Below are 10677 nucleotides of genomic sequence, written 5' to 3' on the forward strand. Positions count from 1 at the left end.
TTTTTGCATACAAAGCATAAATTTTAGAAATCAAGCACTCTAATACTGGCTATATTCTTCTTTGGAAAGATTTTTTTCTTCTTAAAATGCTAAGAAAAAGAAAGCGTATAATATTACTTCCTTTGTTTTCTGATGTAGGCTCAGTTGATGTGTGCAGCAGTGTCAAGTCAATTTCCAAAAACTCCCTGTAGACAGGGTAGGGAGAAGACCCCCACTTCCTGCTGACTAATGAACTGTTGATATAGACCTTTGCCTTGTCAGATTCATTTGTTAAGCTAACCAGTGTCTGCTTCTCTGGACATTACTGGACTCTTCTACCTGAGAAGGGATCTTAAAAAAAATATTGACTGATTTCTTAACAAAACATCTACTCTTTGCCAAGCATAAAGTTACCATACACTCTTTTCTCATTTATCGTCACATCAGCTGTATAAATTAGAAATATTACCATTTTATGAGTGAGAACATTCAGGCCCAGATAGGTTAACAAGTTTGAAATCACACACTAGTAAACCAAACACCTGGGTTTTGAACCTTGTTCTTGATGGCCCAAAGTCATTATTCTCTACTTTGTTAAACTCAGCTGCTTTCACCTGGAAAGCAGAGGAATTGGGCCGTCTCCTGCAGCCTTCTTGCTCCATTCTGCTGCCCAAGCAGTACACTTGCTTTCAGATGGAAATCCAGGATCCCGGGGGTGGCACATTTATCAGCAGCATTTGGATATATTTTTCATCATCAAGATGGCAATCAATTTGCAATTCAGTCATCTCAGTGCAAGGTAGTTTGGCATAAATATTATGGCACTTAATGGATTTTTTCCCTCCTTTAAGTCTGTTTACCTAGCAGTTTGCTTCTGATTCATATTAATGGTCTGAAAAAGCTCTTTCTGAGGCAACAGTTTCTTCCTCAATATTATCCTACTGGGGAAATTTTGGCAGTTGATGTCTAATGTTGAATTTTTTTTTCTTGATCAAGTTTTGTTTACTGGGCACTTTGGGGTAGAATTGTTTTAAAATTTTGGTTACTGGGAAAAGTTAGACAAGCCTTTGCTATGGTGAAACAGACAGAAGGAGTGTAGATATAATTTGTAAGTGGCTATGCCATTGGGCTAAGTGCTTTGCATCCATTATCTAGTTTGTATCTCCAGATCATGCTTTAAGTTTGCTGATGTAAAGCGTAATTCCTTGCCTGGCAATGCACAGAGAAAAATCCTTTGCTGAAAGACCCTGCAAATGAGATACAGGATCAGAGTTTGAACTGTAAACTTTACGAGTCCATTCCATGTGATCTTCATGCGTACAGCAGCTATACCCTGCCGCAGTGATGGGTATGGTAGAAGTCACATTCAAAGGAGAACTTTTGGGTCAGAATTGCTGAAAAGAGCTGCTTAAGTTTGCTTCTCCATCCAAAAAGGATACAGTCAGTCAACTAACACTGAGCTTGCTGGGCATCTCATGAACAGAGGTCCATGTAGCATGCATGCGATATAATTGGCTGCTCACCTTTCCTTTTCACACAGCATTTATCACAGAAACACATTCATTTGCTGCAGGGATATTTCCCACTTTGGCTGAGCTTTGAGAGAAGTGGGTGAGGAAAAGGTAGTTTAGTAACTAGTTTATATGTAACTCTAAGTTGTAGTGCATACTCTTGTAGTTGGAGCATCTTTTCTATGGTGATTATAAACAGCTGTTAGCTCTTGGCACTAAAGCTAGGCGGGTGGTTGTGCCACAGAGGTAAATTATCTTTTAGGCTGTATAACCAAACACACAGGATTAAAATTATAAAGTGAGATTCAGGGCATGTTCTGAATAGAGGAGTTAATCAGGCAGCTAAGAAGCCTGTATCTTAGCCCCTCTGACTATGTGATTGGTATATTTTTTATTAAAAAATGGAAACTAATTTAACAGCATATGTCAGTAATTTAATCCTCACAGTAACTCTATGGGGTAGGTACTGTTGCTGTCTTATTTTACAGGTGTTAAAAAAAAAACTGTCTTATTATACAAGACAGTTTGCATACCTACGTCGTATATCTAGAAAGTGATAGAGCTAGGATTTTAAACCTTATGGTTCCAGAATCTCTAGATTTAAACACAATTTCTCTTCTGATTCTGTTGAGCATTAGATGTTTCCAATATTTAGAAGTCCAAATGCTTCCTTTTTAATAGGAACTTACACAGTCTTTTATGTTTTTTTAATAGCCCTCAATGTCACTGATCTGGATTCTTCCAAACTTGATACCTTTTTTTTGGTCCCCGTAATAAGTCTTTTAAGAAAACAGGGCAAGTGAGCTGAAAATCAAAAGAAAACCCACCAACAGTGAATACATTCAGATCTATTTCCAGGTCTTTCCTTTGAAGAAAGACAAGACTGAATCCAGAGAGCACATGTGTGACACACTGTGCCACTTGCCTTTGCCGCATAGCAGTCTTCTTTGGCTCATGCTGTACATCATTCTACATTAGAAAATTCACTGTATGTTGCTAAATAATTCTTTGAAAACAGGCAAATTAATAAATGGACATCGTATTTGTTGTGCCATAAAGTTAATGTTACTATCCTCTGTGTTTTTGAGAGCTTTCCTATCTGAATTGTCCTAGAAGGTCAAATGCAGAGGCTTTTGTAACATATGTTGAGAGTTTGCAGGGTAGGCGAACACTGACCTTGATCTTAATAGTGATTTATTGAGTGCCCTTTTAGTGCTAGCATACCCATGCACAGCTTTGTCTTCAGTGCCTTTTGTACTGCTTGGTCATCCACCCAGAGGGCCATAACTTGCCAAGAGGACTCAGCTTCACAGGTGTCTGTACTTGGGTGTGAACCATGGAAGACGTTGTGTTGAAGGGACAGGGGCTAAGAGCCTTTTACACAGATATGCCGGATGTCCCTCAGGAGTGTCCATGTGTAAATACCAACATCAAAGCCATCTTCATTCTGCCGTGCGGCTGCGTCTGTTTACCTTTGTATTGGAGTATTACATCTGAGGTGCATTTTACCCTGTCAGTAGACACGCAGGTTACAAAGGCTGAAGAGAACTCCCATCTGTTCAGTTTGAAGAAACCTCACATCTATTTCACTTGAACAGTGAGATGTGTCAATGTAGTAACATTGCATTAGTAACATTGAGCATAGTTTAGAAGCCAAGCAGATACTTTCAAACTGGTGACATAGTTCAGTCATGGCCCAGATGTCCTGCCTTCCCCATCACACTGCATTTGCTAATAATCATGGCTGCATTCTTCATATTGGCGCTTCCTCCCATGGATTCTTAATTCAAAATAACTGCTGAGACAGTTTTGCAGAGGACCCTCCAGGAGGACTCTGCTTACCTCATGCACTCTGGCTGGCTTGGTGTATTCTCTAGGGACTTTTCTTGTCTGGAATGCTCTCCCTTCGTTGCTGATGGACGTGATCTTACTGTCTAATCTGTCTCAGATTTTCAAGTATTCAGTTTTAGAATAAATGACACACATACCCCTCAACTTTTTAGAAGGACTGAGAGAGGAAAATGGCAAAAGTGGCTTCTGTGATTTTTGGACTCCTAGGGGTTGAGCAAGAGCTGAAACATTGAAAATGAGCCACTGGAATCCTGGTTTGGAGGATTGTTCAAATAGAGAAATCTTGTCACATGACTTAGTTGAGAATTTCTTAGGGCCAATATAGAGGGTGTTGTATTGAAATAGTTGGTAAGCAAATTGTGGCAGGCAGAGATTAAGTTTATCACACACATACTAATATTATGAGGTTGGTAGATAAGAGCATAAACGTACCTATCAACTTGGATGCAAATCTTTTGAGCAGACTGGAGAACTGAGGATGAGAGAAGAGATGTACAGATTGGTAACTGGTTGATCAAGAGGAATTAAGTTTATTTTTGTTGCCCAGAGTCAAAGAAATTTACAGGAATGCTGATTTCTGTTTCGTTTAAGGGTAAATTGTTGATAATGAGAACTACGTGAAAATAAAATTGGCTGCCTATAGAGGGAAGTGGCTTTTTGTTTATGACAATATTAAACCGTCAACTGCATGGTCAATTGGACAAGATAGTTAAGGATTTAAATATTGCCAGAAGCTTCAATGAGTAATTTGGAATGCTGCCTTTTCATCAGGATTACTTAAGGTGCCTTTACATGCCACAAAAAAAATCTCATTTTCTTCCTTCTCTCCTGAGTCTTAGATTCATTTGCTTCAAGATGAAGTCTGGGAATGTCCATTTTTGCTCTGATTCTGAGGCTTCTCCAGGTTAAGAACTGCTGGACCAGATCTCCTTTATACCCAGTCTTTAGCCTCTGCATTCCTTGGGCTTTTTTTTGGGGGGGTTCTGGTTGCCGTTTTTCTGTTTTACCTGGATAACAATGCTGACATGACAGTGTTGAGGATAGTAGCATTTTTAGATGAACAATTGTGTGATTTCAAGGATCAGCAGCATCAGACTGGGCATAGAAGTCATGGACCTTTTTTTAATATATCAGTAAGAGATGCAGGTGAGTTCTTGCTTGAGGTCATTTGATGAACAGCAGAAAACCTGGGAATTACTTCTGTCTTCCTTCACTAAAGCCCTTGCAAGTCTGAAAATTAAAGTGTATGCCAGCTTCTAATAAAGACTCCTCTGAAAGTTCTGTTGTCTTTACCAGAAATGCAGTGGAATGTGAAAGTCCTTATCTTTGCACATGTATGTGTTTGCTAGTTTGAGGCATTCATGTGTCCTGTCCAACACAGGTATGTGTTTGAACATTGAGGGGTTAGATGTTCCCCCAACTCACCGCTGCAACCCTGCAGGCCTCCATCTGCTTAATGTCTTAAGTGTTGTATGTATACTTATGATAGGGCAAGTCTGATTGAGGGCTTGATTTCATGTTGGAAAGTGCTTTCGAAGAAGGTGGCTATCTAGTCACAAAAGTAGAGTAGGAAAAGAAAACACTGCCAAAGAAAATACAACTTGTCATTAGATATCATGTGGTGTTTTGGTGCTTTCCAAAGCAGCTGCTTTTGAAAGGCAAGTTTTACACCATATCTGAGTGTGCCACTGCTGCATCTCTTGAGCCCTTGTGGAGGGGCCTTTTCATTTCCCCATGTCGGTCTTTCAGACTACCTTTATATGGCTCTTGGCCTGTTAGCACTGTGCCAGAAGGAAGCTATCTGTGTTTCCACCCATCATTGTCATTGAACAAACACTGACTGAGTCCCTATGGGTGCCCCTTGACACTTGGAGAAGGACTCGAAAATTTCAAAAGTCTTCCCCTATACTCTAGCATTCTAATCATCATGGTGGCTCTGGGAGAGATTGGATAATTGTTCCCAATTCTAGTTGCCACATGAAAAATTGAGGTTTGGAAGATCTAAGTTACTTTCTTAAGTCATGAAATACTTTTTACAGATTCCAAGCTAGAATGGATTTTGTTAGGCTCCTGGTGCTGCATATTCTGGGGGAAAAAAAGTGCCTTTAAAGATCGTATAAAAGAGTCACTCTGTGTATATTGGAGTGCTTACACTTATTGTGCTCCAGGCCCTTGGTGATCTCCTTTCTGCCCTGCCCTTTCCCTAGCCACGTCCATGCAATAGTGGGTTGTCTTTCCTGGACCATGTCCCATGTTCCCCATCCCCCTTTACTGTTCCTCAGGAACAGCAGGCCCCCTTCCCACAGACGTTTGCCCTTTCTCTGCTTGAAATAACTGTTTCCCAGCAGCCAAAGTGCTAACTCCCGGTTGCCCCCAGGTCTCTGCTCAGACATGAACTTAGCATAAGGCTTTTCCTGACTGTCCTTACCTCCACACCCAGCCCTGCAACCTCATCACGGTGGCCTTCCCTGTCCTGTTGGCCTTGCTTTATGGTATTTCTTTTCCCAGTTACCTTACCATCATTGGCAGATGTGTAATCTGTTTCCCCCTCTGCAGTGTGTACATCACCAGGATAGGGACTGATTTGCTTTTTTTCACTGCCTTACAGCACTTTAGAATAATCCCTAGCACGTAATAGATTCTCAATAAGATGCTGAGGCAGGCTTCCTAACATTGTCAGTATTATGGGCTTTGTACCACTCATGAAAGCAAATTAAGCATGTGAGTTAGAGAGTTGATATCCATGTTGATAATAAGCTATAATGTAGAAACAAATGTGAACACCCAAGGCCAAAGCCCTAGCTCTACCATTTGATAGGTAACTTATTCAAAAACTGAACTGACATTGTCCTGTTTAACATTTTTGTGAAGCTAGTATGAAATTATACCTATGAAAGATATGTTCACTGACACTTAAAAATGACTTTCTCTGATCAAAGGTTTCCTGAATGGTTGCTATGATGTCCTTGCTCCTGGTATATCTATATTCATTCATGATTTGGCTAAAGTGGTAATTTATAAGGGGCTGAGTGTATAACACGTGTCTAAAATCATATGTTGAGATTTACCATAAAATGTCCAAGGCCATAAAAATATAGGATAAGTTTGTTAATAGCTTAGCCAAACTCTTATATTAATCATGCTTTATAATTTTGTTTTCCTTTAGTGTTACCTGGAATATCAGAGAATTGAAAGCAGTCATATTTTGGGATCATGCGCCTACTGTGGCAGTATATAAAAAAAGATAAGTATGCACCCAAGAAGTAGCTGCTCCTCTACCTATCACGAACTGTATAGAAGGATGTCTCCTAAGGATTTTATCATGTGAAAGCTTTCTGAACTTTAGTCGGCTCTTTTTAGAAATGCAGATAAAGAAGATGAAGGATATCGGACAGCAGCTGTACAGTACACACGTGAACGGCGGACATAATTCCTTGACCATGTCACCGAAACAGCCTGATGCTAATGGAGCACCTCGACCAGATAGACAGGAAACACCAACCATTTTGTATCAAGGCTCAGAGGCAGAGGGTGCCATGATGACCATTGCTACGTGTGCAAAGTGCAAAAGTGTTCACAAGATCTCTCTTCAGGATTTGCAGAAGGGTACAGGGAAGGACGGTATGTATGTCTGCTTCCAGTGTAGCCTCGGTGCAGCTTCTCCCAGTTTTCATTTTGTGAGCAATAATCCCAGTGCTACTCATGTTGGAAATAGAGCTGACACCTTCTCAAGTTCTGTTAATAACAAATTTAAGGTAAGGAACTTTAAGCCAGGCAAATACTATTGTGATAAATGTCGATTTTCCACAAAGGACCCGCTGCAGTACAAAAAGCACACCCTTCAACATGAGGAGATTAAATTCATTTGTTCTCACTGCAGCTACATTTCATACACAAAAGGGGAGTTTCAGAGGCATTTGGTGAAACACACAGGCATATTTCCTTATCAGTGTGAGTATTGTGACTATGGTGCTATTAGAAATGATTATATTGTCAAACACACCAAGAGAGTACATGAAAGGGCAGGTGCAAAACGGCCAGTCAAAGCTGTTGCCAAGCCGGAGCCAAAAAGAACCGGCACTTCAAAACAAAACCCAGACCTTTTAAAAGCATCCAGTCAACGGGCTGCAATTCAAAATAAGTGGTCAGATCAACTATCAGGTTTCTCTCTCCATGCAAATAAAGACAAAATGCACAATATCATGTTACCCGAACCAAAGGAATACGAAAAAGATGTAGTTTGTATTCCAAATAAAATGACCCTTTCTGAGCCAACTGAAGTGAATCTGTTTGAGAACAAAAATGTTGAAGTAGAAGTGTTATCCCCTGCGAAAGAACCTGTTCAGCCAGGTATGCCGTTGACAGTTGTTGCACCAGCAGAACTAGTTGTCCCTGCAAACTGTTTAGCCCAGTTGATAGACGTGAAGGTTGTCAATGGTACACAGCAGGTTGTTCTGAAACTGTTTCCGCTGGAAGAAAATACTTGCCTTGAAGCTGGGAGGGGCAATGAAGGTAATTCTGAACATATGGCGAAAGAGAAGGGTTCAGATGAACAAGAAAAAATACTTTCTGCAGAAAAAACAAAGTCACTGACGATTGATGAGAATGTTGGAAAACTTGTGGGCATTGATAGTTTTCAATCTTCAGTTCAAAAACAACTTAAAAATATGAAATGGGTAAGGTCTTACGATTTTATTATGCCAGATTCTAGTGTGCACCACCATGGAAAATCCTTCCTTCATTCTGAAACAATTGAGGATTTTCAGAAAAAAAATAATTTGTATCCACATAGAACTGCTTTTCCTTCTGTTGCCTTAAAAGGTCATTCTCTAGCATCTGTATTGAAAAACAGTGTTTTACGTAGTCTTGGAGCTGCATCAAACCCTTTTCCATATAAAGCTGTTTGTTTTGCTGAAAATGGAAGAAATTTACACAGTAATTCATTCCCTTTTGCTGCATCACCTGCAACCTTTCCCTTTTCTGGAGAAAAGGGCTTATTGCCTATAAGTGAAAATGACTTGGAATCTAGAAGAAAGATGAGTATTCCTGTAAAAATGATTTCCTCTATTAGGAAGCAGGAAGATAACCAGACAGAGGAACACAAGGTGGTTTCAAGTGTAGGCCAGATTTCCTCTCAACATAAAAATGAGTATTTACATATTAACATAACCGGAGAAGATAGACCTCAACAGCCTGGGGATAAGCCTTTGGAATTAAATAATTCTGAAAGGACTAATAACACTAATGATGGCCCAGTCATCTCATCAGTATTTTCTCTGAGCTCTGGATCTGAAAATGTCCCCGAGGGCATCAGGTGGAATAGCTCAACATCTAAAATAAAGTCAATCGAACTGTTGCGCAGAAAGATAGCTCAGTTAATTGAGTCCTGTGGCAAGCCTTCATCTTTGGCTTCAAATAGTGCACATCGTCGCTCTGTAGGGCAGGCGTCAAAGGTAACTTCAGAAGCTACCTCTGAAGGTATTCAGGAAATCAATGTGTCACTCACTGGCCCTGACCATCCCACAGGTACTCTTCAGAAATCTCCGAATGATGGTGTTACTGGTAACAGACAACTTACTCATCAACAAATATATCCACAGTTTGCAGATGGCAGTGTTAGGAAAACCAAAAGAAGAGTGGCCAGGAAGGCTCATGTTGCCACACCAGTGTTAATCCCCAAAGGGGCTGTGCTGAGGGTTCTTAATTCCTCTGAGGATGCCCACATCATAGAGGCTACATGTGAAGCACCTGTCAGCATACCTCGCAGCGAAACACAGTTAAAACCAGCTCCATTTTGCCCTGTGAAACAGGCAGACTCAGACTTACAGCCTTTAAGAAGTGAAAGGGGGCCAATAGATATGTCCCAAAATCTTGAGACACCTCCAAGGCCTAAACTGAGAAAAGAGAGTGCTGTCTGTAGCACCATCTCTAAAAAAACTGGCACTCTGCATGGACAGCAAGGAAGCAGTGAATTAAATAAGCAAGGGAGACTGCTTTCCAGAAATCTTTCTGTAAGTAGAAATAAAACCAAACAAGTACACTTAGCCAAGAAGAAGAACAAAATTCAGGCTGAACCCAGCCGTTCTCTCAAGGATCCTTCAATTTTTCAAGTTGCAAGACAACTTCGGCTGATAGCAGCTAAGCCAGATCAGTTGATTAAGTGTCCCCGTCGGAACCAGCCAGTCATTGTGTTAAACCACCCTGATGTGGACTCACCAGAAGTGACCAATGTGATGAAGGTAATAAATAAATACAAAGGCAATGTCCTCAAAGTTGTTTTATCAGAGAGGACTAGGTGTCAGCTAGGCATCAGACGACATCATGTACGCCTGACCTACCAGAATGCAGAAGAAGCCAGTCACGTTAAAAGGCAAATGATGTTGAAAATGAAACTCAAAAAAGTTCATAAAAACAACTACCAGGTAGTGGATTCCTTGCCTGATGACTCCTTACAGTGTGTGTTTAAGTGCTGGTTTTGTGGGCGGCTGTATGAAGACCAGGAAGAGTGGATGAGTCACGGCCAACGGCATTTGATAGAAGCAACTAGAGACTGGGATGTGCTTTCCTCCAAGGGCAAATAAGTAAACAGTTACTCTTTGAAGCAATTTATCTTTTAGTTTATTCTGGTTTGGAGTCCCTGCACCCAGAATAAGTAGCAGAAGAAATATAGACTGTAGAAATGAGAGGACTGCTAATTCTTCATTCAGAACTGTAGGTATATTGGGAGCCAGGGGTCTGAACATGAAGTATGTGATTGGATCCCAGAATGTATTTGAGGTCCCTGAAATTGTACACACAAATTTGATACATACGCATTTTTCTGGAGAGAGCCTGTGAAACTTTGAACAGATTTTCAGTGGGATTTGAGAGTTTTCTTTGTTTAGCACCCACTTTTCTAAGTACATAGAGGTCTTTCATAACCCATTCAGAGGGGCAGACTGAAAATGTTTTACACATGCTCTTCATATAAATACTACTGAAGAATTAAACCTATGTTTTGGTGTGCACATCCATTTTGTTTTTTTCATTAACTTGCATTCTGATTATTTGGTGCACAATGGGAATTACATTTTCTACTCTACTATCTTAAATTTGGTTGTAGAGAAATGTCCATTCTTTTACTCCCTTCCTGGTTTTGTAATACTCCCAAATGTTCCATATAGCACAAAGAGTTTTGCTTTTATTTTAAAGAATGTTTTCAACTGTGCCTGAATTTACTCCTTTCACAGCAAGTGTTAGAAGAAAAATAACATTTTCAAATATTTAGCTTTTACTTTCTTTAAAATACATTGATTTATGACAATTGGGAAGGGAATGTATCTTTTTGCAAAGAAAA

The 10677-nt window shown here is 40.1% G+C and overlaps 1 protein-coding gene across 4 annotated transcripts in view; it reads left to right on the forward strand.

Moving 5' to 3' along the window:
- ZNF518B (zinc finger protein 518B) overlaps positions 1-10336 on the forward strand; it is a 14121-nt gene extending 3785 nt beyond the window's left edge. For 3 of the 4 annotated variants that reach the window (XM_017513219.2, XM_017513221.2, XM_017513222.2), the window contains one exon: positions 6508-10336. In XM_017513219.2, the coding sequence (XP_017368708.1) occupies positions 6704-9922 (3219 nt within the window). In that variant the 5' untranslated portion in view covers positions 6508-6703 and the 3' untranslated portion in view covers positions 9923-10336. Of the gene's footprint in view, positions 1-138; positions 2549-6507 lie in introns of those variants that run through there. The other variant, XR_005197520.1, reaches the window with a different exon arrangement.
- The last annotated feature ends 341 nt before the right edge of the window (positions 10337-10677 follow it).

This window comes from Cebus imitator, unplaced genomic scaffold, assembly GCF_001604975.1.
Source record: "Cebus imitator isolate Cc_AM_T3 unplaced genomic scaffold, Cebus_imitator-1.0 Scaffold488, whole genome shotgun sequence".
NCBI classification, from domain to species: domain Eukaryota; kingdom Metazoa; phylum Chordata; class Mammalia; order Primates; family Cebidae; genus Cebus; species Cebus imitator.